This window comes from Phyllostomus discolor, chromosome 14 (assembly GCF_004126475.2).
Source record: "Phyllostomus discolor isolate MPI-MPIP mPhyDis1 chromosome 14, mPhyDis1.pri.v3, whole genome shotgun sequence".
NCBI classification, from domain to species: domain Eukaryota; kingdom Metazoa; phylum Chordata; class Mammalia; order Chiroptera; family Phyllostomidae; genus Phyllostomus; species Phyllostomus discolor.
The window spans coordinates 9,948,999-9,964,645 of NC_040916.2; the positions used below are offsets into that span (position 1 = coordinate 9,948,999).

The 15,647-nt window shown below is 45.8% G+C and overlaps 1 protein-coding gene across 2 annotated transcripts in view; it reads right to left on the bottom strand.

The window, feature by feature from the left end:
• The window catches only part of KCNH1 (potassium voltage-gated channel subfamily H member 1), a 322,441-nt gene that overhangs the window by 185,765 nt on the left and 121,029 nt on the right, over window positions 1–15,647 (bottom strand). For both annotated transcript variants that reach the window (XM_028530771.2, XM_028530770.2), the window contains exon 7: window positions 10,357–10,786. In XM_028530771.2, coding sequence (XP_028386572.1) covers window positions 10,357–10,786 — 430 coding nt within the window. The remainder of the gene's footprint in view (window positions 1–10,356; window positions 10,787–15,647) is intronic.

Consider the following 15,647-nt stretch of genomic DNA (forward strand, 5'->3'; position numbering starts at 1 on the left):
ATAAAATCTTTCAAAAATATATAAGCTTGAATTGTGAGAGGCCTAGAAAGATGTACAGATGTGGTGAGTGGGGGGAAGTGCTCCAACCTTGGAAGATTGGGGCTTTTGGAGATGTGAGTCCTTTTCTTGCTCTGTCACTAACTACTTGAGTCACCTCTTCTCTCTGGGCCTCACCTTTTTACCTGCATGATGACACTGTTAGGACCGATGGTCTCTAAGACCCCTTGCAGTCCCGTGGCTCTTTCAATCTATGAATGCAAATTCAAAACGAGGGGAGTGATGATCTTGCTCAGTTCTGCTCTGGCCATACCACAGGCAGATTTGTCCTGGGCCCCTCCGGAGTGAGACACGAACAAACAGGGCATGAAAAGAGGTCACCATTCCCCAGAGTGGAGAAAGTGCTCAAAACCAGGTAGAAGAAGCTAGTAGAATCCCTCTTGGACAGGTGAAGCCTCAAGGCAGGTGTGATGGTCTTCAAATATTTGAAGCACTGCTGTGTAAAAGAAAAGCTAGATTTGTCTCATCAGGTCTCAGGAGTAAAGAGCCAAGAACAAGGAGGGAAACCCATAGGGAGGGAAATACAGTTTAATGTTTGAGGGGAATTCTCAGCCCTGAGCTTATCTGTAAGTGGGATGAACCCACTCCTGGGGGCCGTTCAAACTTCAGGGAAGGATTCAAAGACCTAGTGAGTAGGCGACCCTGAAGGCATATGAGGTCCTCCTTAACTCAAAAATTCTATGAGTGCCTATGAGATCACCGGAGCTCTGGTTCACTATCACAGAAGAAGAATGGCTGATTATCCACCTGTCTTCACACCATCCCTAAGCGGTGGGCTGGCGAGCACAGAGCAGAGGTTTAATAGAATCTGTGGAAGACTGCGGAGAGAAGCAGAGATGGAAGGCTCAGATCCCACATTCCACTGTGTGTCCCGAAAGTTCTTTCCTCAGAAGCTCGCCTCCCTTCCACTTGTTAAGGTGCTGGATTTCAGCCAATGCCTTCGCGCTGCTGGCCTGTGAGCACAGTTCCTGTCATTAAACACCTGCGTTTCCCAGGAGAAAAGGAGTCAAAAGGAAAACCGGGAAAGAACCTCTGGCCACTTCTGCCCCTTTCCCCACCATCTTGCTTGGCCTGCCCAGTAGTCCCATGGGCCTGAGACCCCCCTCATTTTTGTTGTCCCCATGACGCTGCAGTCAGCCTGCTGTTCTCTACAAAGCTGAACGTTTGTGCCCTGTTGAGTAAGGATGCTTTAGAGCTCACTGTTGTTTCTCCACTGGGTGCATTCTGCTTCCCCGGGAGCTTGAGGAAGGGATCTGGACTGTTAAAAGCAGTTGTGATCCGGAAGAGGGACCCCTCCCCTGCTCTAGCTTTGCCACCCGTACTTTAGCCCACCCCGCTCCCCTCCTCACCCCCCTGCCCAGCCCCCAAGGATGAACAAAGGTCACCCTCCTGAGCAGGGTTAGCCCTGCAAGCAGGGTACCTGCAGTTCTGCAGAACTCACTGGTGATTTTCGACGTATTTGATTTTCTTTCTAAGCCTCCTGCTCTTTCATTTTGTTCTTCCTACCAAGACCTCTCTCCTTGTCAAGCTTTCTTGCGACAACAGTGGGCTTTTTTTTTTATCACCACATAGCTATGATTCAGAGCCAGGCCTCTAGCTGATGAGAGCTAAAATTATTCTCACACACGCACAGAGGACCACAATGGGGAAAAGTGAAAATGGAAACGTTTTTCAAGTCCTCAAAGCCACTATCAGGTGAGGATTTATGGAGTCGGCCCTGAGAGCTCCTCGTTTTCCTCGGCAGAAGATTTTCATCTTGATGATCAGTTCCACAAACAAACCCACATCAAGCTCCTCTGTATGTAAAGCATCATGCTGCCCCTGTGCCATCACCACCTTCGCATACACCATCCCCTTCCTGTAACTGCCCCCCTGCCCTCCAGCCAATGCCCGCCAAAGTCCCAGACTGAACTGTTGAACAAGCAATGCAGACCAAGGGTGCCAGAGTGCCTGGCACATGGCAGACATTCAAGTAATGTTTATGAAATGAACAAAGAGGTACTCGGGTAAACTGTTGATTGATTGAGGTTCTAGGGAACTGGCAGGTGAACCTGACATTTGTTTTTTCAGGGACCATACTCACTGATGTATTTTTAGAAAATATTTCCCTGGTGGACATTCCTCCTCTCACCTATTTTAAAAAAGGAAAGGAAAATTATTTTGTCCTCTGTGTGATTTCTCGCTAGCTATCTGTAATTGTCAGCCTAGAGGTTGAGAGCCACAACAAAGGCTTGAAAAGAAGCATCTCAGGCCTTGGCTGGTGTGGCTCTGTGCATTGAGTGCTGGCCTACAAACCAAGGGCCGCCAGTTTGATTACCAGTCAGGGCACATGCCTGCGTTGCAGGCTAGGTCCCCAGGAGAGGGCACATGAGAGGCAACCACACATTGATGTTTCTCTCCTTCTCTTTCTCCTTCTTTTCCCCTCTCTCTAAAAATAAATAAAATCTTAAAAAGAGAGAGAGAGAGAAGCAGCAGCTCGAAAAGAGTGAAACTGGATTAATCAAGTTCCTTTCATGAAAACAGAATGAGGTTTTAACCACTCTTCTCCTGCCTTCCCCTCCGCTCATCAGAGTCTCTCATCAGAGTCTGGGGACACCCCGTGAAGGGACCAGCTGCCACCATCTACTGGCCTAACTTGGGGTGGGCGGCCACCCGTAGCAGCTGCCATCAAAGTGACCTGGAAGAGCAGGGAGAGCACCTAACTGAGAGTGCAGATGACAGGAACTTCAGCCCAGGGCTGCATCTACCGTATTTTGCCAAGTATGATGAGCACTTTTTGCCCAGATTTTTGAGGGGAAAAAAATAAAGATGTGCATTATACATGAGTAGTAGTAATTCTGCATCTATGTACATGTTTTTTTAATTCCTTTATTTATGCTTATGCATTAAAAGTGTAATTCTAGAAAGCAAGAATGATACCTGGGTGCAAAATAATACCCTGGAATAGGATAATCAGTTTTGTTTCTAAATATAAATAAATAATAAATTGAATTAAAAAATTAAAACAAAAGATTTTTTCCCCGAAAGTCTGGGCCAAAAATGTGAGTGTGTATTATACACGGGAGCACATTATACATGGCGATTTATGGCCACCAGCTGTGTGACCTCCAGCACATTGCGGCAGGTCCTCGAATGATGTCAATTTGTTCAGTGTCATTTCTTTTTTTTTTAAACTGTTGAGGGTACTGACTCTTTTTTTAAGATTTTATTTATTTATTTATTTTTAGAGAGGGAAAGGAGGGAGGGAGAATGAGAGAGGGAGAGAAACATTAATGTGCGGTTGCTGGGGGTCATGGCCTGCAACGCAGGCATGTACCCTGACTGGGAATAGAACCTGCGACACTGGTTTGCAGCCCACGCTCAATCCACTGAGCTACGCCAGCCAGGGCTCAATGTCATTTCAATGAAATGCCATAGGAACTTAACTCTCGTTTATACCAATGAGCCTATAGTAATATTGTTTTCATCATTATATGTCATTTTGCTTAGAGTTGCAAAATCTATCAGTGGCGTTAGGTGAGGACTTACTCTACTCTACAATTTTCTCATTTAAACGAATGGAAGAATACCACCTACCCCAGGATGTATTCAGAGTTTCCAAGAAGACAGACAGATAAATAAAATAGGAACAAAAGATTTGATGATAGAAACAGCTCTGAATAACAATTTCTATTCGGATGAAAATTATATTTTAAAAAGGAACTTTGCAAATTGCGTGGATTATCTGTAAGGTCAGAGATAATACCCCTCATCCAGTGGCTTCCCACTGGCAGAGCTTTCTAACATCTAACATGTTACATTTTACATCTAACATCTTACATTTCGCTGTAAATTATTCTGCCCGGTGCAGTAATCCGGCTGTGAACAAGGAGAATGCCTTCCCACAAGACACATAATCAGACATCTGTCACTACAGCTATCATTCAAAGTAATAGAGAAGGCTTCCAGGAAAAACAGCCCTTCTCTTCGATCTTTCTGCGGCCCCCTTCTTTCCCTGCCGCCCCCACCCCGCAACACCACCCACATCACAGAGAACACGTGCCCCGCCCACATCCCAAAACAATCAGCAAGGAAAGCAACAAAACAAAGTAAAACTTTGATGGCACATAAACTTGGTTCAAAACCCAATTCGGCCACCACTCATGTTGTGACCTTGGGTAAGTTACTTTGTGGCTCTAAACCTCAGTTTCCCTATCTGCAAAACAGGGACACAGAGCCTATTATGCAGTTGTTGGGTAAGGAAAAGTTCCCAGCACGTCTTGGGTGCTCAGTGCGTGTGTGTTTCTAGCTCCTTCCCTCCAGGGGGTGGGGCACTCTCCCTCCCTTTGGCACCGTTTCCTGCTCAGTGAAGACCCCGCCAGTCAGGCCAGGACAACGATGCCTGCGAGGCCTCCCTGGCCACATGAAACAACTTCTTCTTCCTTTAAGAGCTTCCCCTAGCCTGCTTTGCAGTCAGGACATTGTTTTAAGAAGCATTATATCTAGGGAAACTCACATCCAGATATACTTATATTTAATCACCTGTACATTAAATGCTGCAATGTACCTGCTGTTTTATGTAGGTTCAAATTCCCTGAAAGTCAAGCATACCCAATGATTTTGAGGAACATCACTTTTTTAAGGTGATTTATTTATTATTATTTGTTTGTTTGTTTGTTTGTTTTTAGAGAAGGGAAGGGATGGAGAAAGAGAGGGAGAGAGAAACATCAGTATGTGATTGCCTCTTGCACACCCTCCACTGGGAACCTGACCTACAACCCAGGCATGTGTCCTGACTGGGAATCAAACTGGTGACCCTTTGGTTCACAAGCCAGCACTCAATCCACTGAGCCACACCAGCCAGGGCTCATTGTTTTATGGGTCCTAGAAATATGCTATAAGAGGAAATGGAGGGGCAGGTGACAGCTACCACTGGTTGAACACCCCAGAGGGGTGAAGCTCTGTGCTACGAACCCTGCACATGAACTGAGCACGTGACCACCCAGAATAAAGACTAGATTTCCCAGTATCCTTTGCAGCTAGGTGTGGCCAGGCTACCGAGTTCTAGCCAATGTGATATGAATAAAGGTAACATGGTAGATTCCTAGCCTTGTTCTCAAGGTGAAAGAATTCAGCCAGCCTTCCCCTTCCCATTCTTTCTGCTTTCCGGAAAAAGAGCATATGGCTTCGTCCTGGCTGGCGTAGCTCAGTGGATTGAGTGCGAGCTGCGAACCAAAGCATCACAGGTTCGATTCCCAGTCAGGGCACATGCCTCGGGTTGCAGGCCATGTCCCCAGTGGGGGCCACGTGAGAGGCAACCACACATTGATGTTTCTCTCTCTCTCTTTCTCCCTCCCTTCCTCTCTCTAAAAATAAATAAATAAAAATCTTTAAAATAAAAAAAGAGCATATGGCTGAACCCGCAACAGCCACCTTGGATCCAGATATGGAAGTCGTGCGCTGAAGACAGCAAGAAGCCTGCATCTCTGATGACTGCGGAGCAGCCAGACGAACCCTAACCTTCCAGGAAACGCATGCCTTGTTGATGCTGCTGTTCCTCTCTGTCTCTGCCCAGCAGCAGAACACCATGTCCTACCAAATAAAGAAGCGTGGCCAGTAACGCTGCAGGCCAGCTCCAGAACTCCAGCGCCTTCTCAATTGTTCGGATTCAGCACACCCATAAATATGTATTGAGCAGCTACCACGTGTCTAAGGTCTCCGAAGAGTATCTTTTGCACCTCCTGGAAGACGTGCCCTGTATCCTTTTTGGAAACCCAGTGTATTGGTATGGAATGCAAAAAGGCATATTCAGCAGAAGTGAAATGAGAAGAAGTGAGAAATATTTAAATAAGATCATGAAGGAGGCAGAGAAACATTCAGAGCGTCTTGCAAATAATCTAAGTGGAAGGAAGACCACAAAGCATACTCGAAGTGGGTGAGGGAGTGGGGTCGAAGGCCCAGGGTACAGGTCACTAGTGTCCCTTTCCCCCAGGAGAGAAGATGACATAAGCAAACCACAGAGGGTGGGCCCACTGCTCTCTGGGAGCTCCCAGGCCTGGGGTGGGGGCGGGGGGCTGACTGAAGCACTGATCAGGATGTGATCTGGCCCAGCGGGAGGACAAGGGGAGGGGGTCTTCCAGACTAAGGAGATGCTCCCAAGGGTCCCTTTGGCACCGACATCCTGCTCTGATGTGAAGGAGCTGAGGTGGGAAGGGCTGGGAAGAAAACACTGAGTTCGAAGAGGCAGGTGTCATGCAGTGCTGAGGCGGGAGACCAAATGCTCAGTGTTTGGGGGGCTGTCTGGAGTGGGAGTGCAGTGTCTAGACTCCCTGCCATTGTCAGAGAGAAGGAAAATAAGTGGGGCTTAATTATTATGACAGGATGACAGCCATGACATTATGAAGAGAGAATCAGAAAAGTGCGAAGCTTATTTTAAAAAAGTGAAAATGTCTCTTCACCATGAAATTCTCCCTGGAGAGCTCCCCAAGACAGGGTCGTGTCCCTGACCTGAGATCGAGAGCTCCCAGACACAAGAACTCTTCCCCCTGACAGTCCCTCCTTCCGTGAGGATCCCTCAGAGGCCGGGGGAGGCTGGGCCCGCAGCAAGGGCTCCATCTCTGGGCCTGAGTCACCGGCTGGTGGGGGGCAGGGCCTGTCTCTGTCCTTCCCACAGACCCCACCACCATCAGACCTCAGCCGTCCTGAGAGCGCCACCCACAGTGGTAGTCTCCAAATCCTTAGCACATAGTAGGGGTGTGTTTGGGGGAAGCACTTAGTATGTGCCTGTTAAAAAAGGGGACACCCTCTCCCCGGTGTCACGCAGAGGGAGAGAGCTGCTTGTGCTTCACTCAGCATCAGCAACACACAGGAAATGTGCAAAAAGACGTAAGGAGTCCACTCACAGGGGACTCCAGAGACCACTGGGGACCCCATGAGGGCAGGGAGATCAGGCAGGGGCTGGCTTGTCCCTAGCCCAGGACAAGACCCCAGAATGGAAGTTAGACATAAAACCAGGCATTTGGAGACACTGTAGATCAACAATACCCACAGCTTATCACAAAAACTCATTTTATCCAATACTTTCCACCTCAGAAAGATAGGAAAAAATGAAAATACTTCATTTTCCTGCTTCCTCACACCCTCTGGGGAATGAGCCGAGTTATAATGAGATATTCAGTGCCGGAGAGTGGAGAGGAGAAGCAACGGAAGACTTCTGGATAACCTACATTGTGGCTAATACACTGCAACAGCACAGCCAGAAATAATATCACCAACACATGTAAAATTCAATGCAGAGAGGGAAAACATCACAAAACGCAACCCGTACTTCAAAAGCAAACTGGCCTTGTGTCTCTCCAAGCCCCTTAGGGCCTGACTGCCAGGGCGACAGGGAGAGAGAGGCTCTGGCACCATGGCATGCTGCAGGATTGGTCAGTGCTCCCTGTCGCCAGAGGTGCTGATGCTGGGGCCAGTCCAATCCCATGAGCCATGCAGTAAGGACACAGGTGTGCACATGTCCAAACACGGGCAGGGCAAGATAAAAGAGGACCCCACAAATCTAGTAAGACATCAGCACTTATCCCAAACAAGGGCTGTTCGGAACGAATGTGAGTTTACAAGGATGATTGCTACCACGTTACACAGAGTGCAATGACTTCATTGTTAGTACAAGAATTTGTCAGACATGTCACACGGAAAGTGGAACAGCTATAACTGTGACAGGTTGCTGAAAAATGGCTGGTTTCTGGAACACCTGGTCCCCCAAGTCTGTACCATAATCTTGTTCTTAAATGAACACAGCAATAAACAAGCACACGAAAAGTTTCCAGTGCTGGACTGCTGGCTTGTTAACGTTTATGGAGAGAATTTTCCAGGTGCTGGTATGTCAGCTGGAGAAGCTGGTGGGCTCTGTTCTCAGAGCACATGAGCACGGGGGGTCCACGGAGGAGCCAGCCTCCTAACTCAGGGCGGCCTGAGGCCGACCCCTGTCTCTCCTGCTTACCAGCCTCACATTCCTGGGAAGGTGAGTCAGCGTCTGGGAGCTTCCATTCCTCGTAACATGGAGAAAATAACCTCAGGTATGGAGGTCCTGTGGATAGCAGAAACCGTGTGTAGAGCGCTTGGCACAGCGACTAACAAATAACTGTTCAGGAAGTGGTGTCGCTGTTACGCAGACTGGCCTTCTAAACATCAGACTTGGCTGCAGAGGCGACTACCTGGTATTACCCTTTATTTAAAGGAATGGAAACAATGCCCGGCTCTGAGAGAACGGGGAGAGAAAAGAAGTGGAAATAATTGTTGGAGGTTTTCCTTGGAGCCCGTACCCAGGGAATTATGCTCTCTGTGGAAGAACCGTTTTGGAAAAACACACTGCCTGTCTTTATTACAGGCCCACCAGAACTACTTTCTCTTCTCTTTCACGCCAGGTAAAAAGTTTCAAGGAGCTCTCGTATTTGAAAACCCTTGGGGAGCCCATGAAACGGGGCCCATTTTCTAACCGACTCTTAACAAATTTTCTGTAATGGATATTATGAGATATTTCAACTGGCAGAGTGTCTCATCTCTCCCTGTAAGGGACAGAAACTGTGGCCTGAGCACGCTGCGCCTGGTTGTTTAGCGGATGCCCCCAAACTCGCAATTTTGCTGCAAGTGTTGCCTAGAAAACTGGTACTTTTGAGGCTGAAATAGTCCTAGAAGAGCAAAGGTCTTAAGTCCTTTTACACGACAGGAGAAAGCACCTCAAGTTCTAATTAAGCTAAAACGATTAGCTACCCACAGACACTTAACACTCTCTCCCATGGTCAGGCAATCATCTCCATTAAAACCCATTTTAAAGTAAGAAGCAAACCCAAAAGCTCCATCAGTACACACTTCCCATGAACCAATGACCCCTTGGACACACTGAGTAAATACTCAGAGGCGAGCTCTGTGCCTTGACCAGAGGGCTTTTGCGATAGGACTGCATCAGGCATGATGACGTGCTTGCCAAAAAGGAGGAAGCTGGCTGCAAATGTGACTGTTAGGGGTGAAATCCAACTGTACAAGAGGGCGCCGAATCTCTCCTGGGTTGGAAAAAGCAGGAAAAACTGAAGCCTCAGGTTTCCCTGGTCTTAGAATTCCCCAACGGATTTAACAAGAAGTGCATCAACTCCACCCTGAGGACTACACCAAACAAAAGGGTTTCTGCCTGCTGGACCCAGAATCCAGCTTCATCACGTGAGACCAGACTACTATCCAAACTGATGCTTCATGGGACAACTGTCCTCTCCCATGTTATAATTTGTCACTGACATGCACTTGGCACACTTGGCAGGTTCACCATGAGTCCAATCCACTCAAGTTCATTCGCTTTCCCCAGACATGCTGGGCCCACTCCTCCCCTGTGGGTCCCTTTAGGGAAGGTAGCCCATTGTTTTCAGCCTAAGGCTATAGTCAATAACAAACAGCTCCTCCATGGTCAGTGGGTAAGTTATTGAGATTTTAGTACCTTCCTCAAGAACTAGGGTAGTTTCTGTTTTTCAGTCCAGTCAGGTTAATCCAATAACCTATTACTTTTCAACCAAACAAAAGCCTTTTTTGTGTGTGTTATTTTGTTTTGGGTTTAGATGTCTTTGGACTTGGAACATTCCTTAGCCATCAAGCAGACATCAACAATATTGACCTGGGTCAGCACTGTGTGACAGAAATAAAATGTAAAAGTCTCCTAGGGGCCAAATTAAAAGGGCAAAAAGAAATATGGAATCGATTGTAATAGAATATTTTATTTAACCCACTATATCAAAAATACTATTGCTTAATGCATAATCGATATGAAAGTTAATTAATGAGATATTTCACATCCTCTTTTCCTACTTTCTCTTTCTGGTGCCATGCTGAGTGGGGCAGATCCAGAACTAAGCTTAAATTGACCTGGAAAGACTTCCATGACTCCCTGTTCTATGAACAAGCAGTTTACCAAACAGAATGTGTAGCATACCTATTTAACTTTATAAAAATCTATCTCTATGTGTTCAGACATGGATAGAAAATGATCTTTAAAGGAGAGACCAAAAGGTGATGATAGTTACCTCTGACAGAGAGACAGATGGCCTTTCTTTGCTACTTTGTGCTTTTTTAGTATTTTCTAAGTGTCTTTGCAGTACACATGTACTTTTTTAATTATCAGGAAAACTGTAAAGCTGGTCTTTAAAAAAAATGTCTCCCGCATTTTCAGGTTTTACACCCCTGATCCTGCAGGCACGGTCGCCACCGCCCTATCTCCATCTCTGAGAGAACGGAGGACCGAACACAATGCCTCCAGCCCCAGCCCCCGGTACTTACAGCCAATCATCATGATAGCCACTGCAAAGATCTTCTCGATGTCTGTGGATGGGGCGATGTTTCCAAAGCCCACGCTGGTGAGGCTGGTCATGGTGAAATACAACGAGGAGATGTAGACAGAATTCTTGCTGGGACCACCTTCCCACTTCCCTGAGCCAGACCCATTAAACTGGTAAGGGGTGCCAATGTCCATGGCCAGCTGGTAGAGCCAGCTGTTGTTGCGGATGGTCTTGGTGTCCTCATCGAAGATCTCATAGTCCCCGATGCTGTACCAAATGCAGGCCATCCAGTGAGCAGCCAGCCCGAACACACACACCAGCAGGACCAGCACAGCAGCTCCGTATTCAATGTAGTGGTCCAGTTTACGGGCCACTCGCCCCAGGCGGAGCAGCCGGACGACTTTCAGGGAGCTGAACAGGCTGCTGATGCCCTGGGAGAAGAGGAGCACAGAGTCAGGGCCGGGAACCAAACACACCACTCCTTCACGTCCCCTTCTCCCCTCCCCACCAGGCTGTGCCCTTCAGCGCAGCGAATTTCCGCGAGATGCAGTATTGCGCAACCCTTAAACATTGTTTGAACGTAAGTCATGATATGGAAAAATGCTCATAGATATTTGTGCACATATTCACAATAAAATTAGAATTTCATTCCAAGGTGTATGGAGAATCCAAGGAGATTTCCATGAACTTTTGCCTACTTCCATTACAAAGGAGAAAAAAAAAGAAACAGGCCAAATAAAATGAGAATTTTAATCTAATTATATTATGCAGAACTACACAAATATCTATGAGCGTTTTTCCATGTCATGAGTTATTTTAAAACAATTTTAAGGATTGTGTAATATTTCATATTAAGTAATATGAAATATTTTAAGAGTTGCATAGCATTTATTTCATACGGTGTAATCTTTCATTCCAATTATATTGAGCACAAGTATACAAATAGTTATATGTTGAAAAATGGTCAGAAACACACACAAAAAGACATAAAATACTACTGATGGTTATGACTTCATTGTCAAGATAGAGAATTACAGGAAATGTTTTCTTATATTTGTATATATTTTTGTTATACTTATATATATTTACTTAATTTTTATGACTGAAATGATTACTTTTATAATAAGAAAAAAATACATTTAAAAACCTTTTTTAATTGATTTTTTTTAGAGAGAGAGAGAGGAAGGGGGAGAGAAAGAGAGAGGAAGGGACAATGAGAGAGAAATATCAATTTGTTGTTCCACTTATTGATGTATTCAGTGGTTGCTTGTATGTGCCCTGACGGGGGATCAAACCCACAACTTTGGCATATCGGGATGACGCTCTAACCAACTGAGCTACCCGGCCAGGGCTTTAAAAACCATTTTTTAAGATAAAAATGAATTCAAGAAATAGCTAAGAAAAACTGAGATCCTGTTTTCTCAGAAAAATGACAAATTCTTGGAATGCAACATCCCTTCCATGCCTGGGTCCCTAGAAGACTCTGTGGAACACCCCCTTCCCTCCAGTGAACTTGAATCATATTGAAATGTGGACAAAAAAAGAAACCTCTGCAATCAGCCACTGAAACTCTGCGGATATTTGTTACAGCAGCTGTGTCATTGGCCTTCCCCGACCTGTGAGCACACAAACCATACGTAGTGCAGCCTTGTCAAGAAGGAACAGAGGAGTCTACCCAAATTATTTTTGCTAGAATAAGAGTGGGGGAGTTTCATAGCCACAATACATACAACAGAAAAAAAATAATTTCTTTTCCAACATATACCAGCAAATGGATAATAATGGGTTTTTCTAAGCCAAGGGTCAATTCATCCAAACTGACAACCTTGACAAAACTGACCTTCAGCATGTCTAGTACTCCTCCCCCGGTCCCCTTTTCCCTCCATGTGCTTTTCTCCAAAACCTGCCATGCAGGAAAGATGGACAAAATCCCTCACATTAAGATGCAAAAGACTGATGAGGATAAATGGAAAACCTCTCTCCACAGGGCATTTGCATTTTAACAGAGGAAAACTAACTTCCAATAATGGAATTTAAAAAGCACCAACAGCCTGGGTGAAGGAGATATTTTGGGAGGCAAAGGGGCCTTTTTGATGACTCAGACATCAAATACTTGTAAGCTGCCACCTACCCTCCACCTCCTCATAAGGAGGTTCCTGAAGCCATCTTTCAAAGCCGCTCCACTCCGAAGCAGAGCTTCCTACCCAAGCCCAAACTGCCTCGTCATTTTCCCTCACTCAGGCTCGGTTCAAAGCACCAGGTCCCGAGAACCTGCTATGTCCTCCCGTGCTGACGCTACAGGGAAGAGAGAGGATAGAATGATGCTGCCTTTGTCTTCTCGCTCACTGTTGTATCTCCAGTGCCTGGCCCATGGGAGGTGCTTGATAGAAAGAAAGGAGGGAGGCAGCAAAAGCATAATAACCAGTGAAAGAGGCATAATATGATTAACAAAAAGATATTTCTACTAAGAGTCACAGAACTTGAGAGCTGACAGGGGGCATCGAAGTCCAGCTCCTCTGAGTCCAGCAAGATCTCCTCGAGTGCCCCTGAAGAATAGTCATTCCAGCTCTCCTTAACTACTACTTGAAGACCCCATTCTGTGGCAGTCACTAATGGAGCTGAACAATTGGGCCCCCATCACCTTTCTTACTGCTCACCTGTACTTCAACCCTTCTGCATTCTCCCTCCCTTCCCAAAGGCCATGCTAACCCCTGGCCATACACACCAGTTCTCTCAAGCATCCCACACAGTAGATGCACACTTGCATCTCCTTGCCCACTCAGACTGGCCCCTCAGTCCAGAATGTTTGAGCTGAACGCTTAGGCTTCTCTGTTTCCAACTGGTAGCTAGCCTTTCCGTCCTGCTTCTATGATACTAGCAGTCTTTCAGGTCTGCCACGAAAGCCCTCCATGACTCCCCTGTCGTCCCAACCAATCACTCACTCCTCCAAACAAATGTCCGTGGTAATCTACACCTATTACCACTTAAACACGTTGCTTTGCTTTGTAGTTTTCTAACCACGTCTTCCTGAAGACTGGACTCACTTGGTATTCATGTTAGAAGCCTCCATGAATAGTGTCCCACCAAATTCATGCCCTTTCCAGAACCTCAGAATGTGACCTCATTTGTAAATAGGGTCATTGAAGGTGCAGTTAGTTAAGATGGGGTCATACACTGGGCCCTTAATCCAGTATGATGGGTATTCTTCTAAGAAGAGAGGAGGTAGACACAGAGAGAGAGCCCCATGTGCTCACCAGGGATGTGATTCAAGCCAAGGAATGACCAGGATCACTCACAACACCAGGAGCTGAGAAGGCGGCATGGAACAGGGTCCCTCCTAGAGCCTTCAGAGAGAGCATGGCCTTATGGACACCTTGCTTTCAGAACACAGAGACTCCAGAACCACGACAGAATACATTTCTGTTGTACTAAGTCACCCACTTTGTGCTAATACGTCATGGCGCCCTAGGGAACTGATATACCCACACAGGGTCTGAAGCCAGCACCTTCTCAGGAAGGGTCTCAAACATTTCCTAAACTGAATTAAAGAGTTTGGACTATTAGGGAATTTTTTCTCACTTTAAGGAGACTTTGGAGCAATATAAGACACACACTTCCTCGCTGTGTTATTTATCTGTGTTCACACTGATATTCTATTACACAGTCTTGCGTAAGTTCTCTCTTATTGCACCAACCACTGGAATTCCAGCTGTTTAAAAGCATCTCAAGCTATTAATTTTTTTCTGATTTGCCTAAAGTTCAGTATATGCAATAAATAAAACAGAATACTCTAAAGTTTTTTTTTTAATTTTAGTATAAAAAAGACAATAGCACCATATGGTGGCACATCACATTTCCCCAGAGACTTCTTGTATCCGAAAACCTATCTCGAGTTCCAACTGGTTCCAGAGAGTTCTTTATGACAACCCTAAAGTTATGAAGAACTAAGAATTTCCAGCTGAGTCAACATGGATGAAGGGACGGCAAGAACCTGTGCGGGTCAGCCCAGCACCGATGGCCAACACCTCTGCCTGGAAGGAAGCCTTCTGAAATCTAAGTAACCTCAGTTCTGGTGGTATTGATGCAATTCCAATCGAAATGGGCATTCGATAATGATCAGAATCATTTCTGTGCGAACTATTGAGTTTTACCTATTCACTCAGACTAAATAAATCATTCCATTAGCTTGGACTGTATCTTGCCTGCTCCGCTAGCCAGATTCAACAATTTTCTGCTCAATTTTTTTTTCTGCCATAGGCATGGAAATGACACTGTCACAGACTGGTGACGATGTGTTATTAAAAAGAACTCCTCAGTCTTTCAGGCCCTTGAATACTTCCCCCAGGCTTCCAGGCTTGTGTGGAGACACGACGGTGTCCATAGCAAATGCTGCAGGTAAACGTTTTGATTGCTTTCCACCTAACGTGACTCATGATTGCTCCTCTCTGCATCCTCCCCCCTCCTTCCCGCGCTTCCCTCCGAGACTTACTCACATGGAGAAGTTGTGCCCAGAGGAAGTCCAGCGGTCTGTTATAAGAATCCACTATTTTGTTAACAGAGCTTGGTTTGCTTGTTGTCTTTAAAACAGAGGTGACTTCAAGAACAAATGCTTCATCAAATGCATAATGGAATAAACTGGCAACCCAGACTTTACTGGAAGTTACTCACTGAAACTTAAGTATAATTGGCTACCCTTCGATTGCTTCAAGACTTTACTTTAGGCCTTGTTTAATTCAATTCAGCAATCATTTCCTGAAAACCTAGTACAGAAAGACATAGCCAAGAACTATCGGTAACAGAAAAACAAGGAAAACGCAGTCTCCTGCCCTCACTTTACCTAAGTCAGGCCACAGAAAAAACATAGCCAGCAGGCGACTACAATGCAGTGGCGAACATAAGTGAGCTGCCACTATAAACACAGACTTAGCACAGGTGCTATGGTGGTTGTGGGTATCGGGAATATTTTCCCAGTTCATTTAAATGCCCGTTGACCACATTCAGGGGGAGGATGTGGTCACCGAGTAGAAGGGATAGCTTGCGAACTTCCGTTTGTTTAATCCAATGATATATATACAAAAGGCACATCTGCAGTTTCTGTAGAAAACTGTCATTGAAGGAAGTTTAGAAATATTGCTTAAAACCACCTGCTTTCTTTTTGTTTGCAGCTCCCACCACCACATAATCAACTGTTGTGATAATATACCATCAGGCTCTTTTGCTTTCTAGAGGCGCTGAAAATTAAAACTGTGCCACTGGCTAATTAAAAACCAAAGGACGGCCTGGCTGGCATAG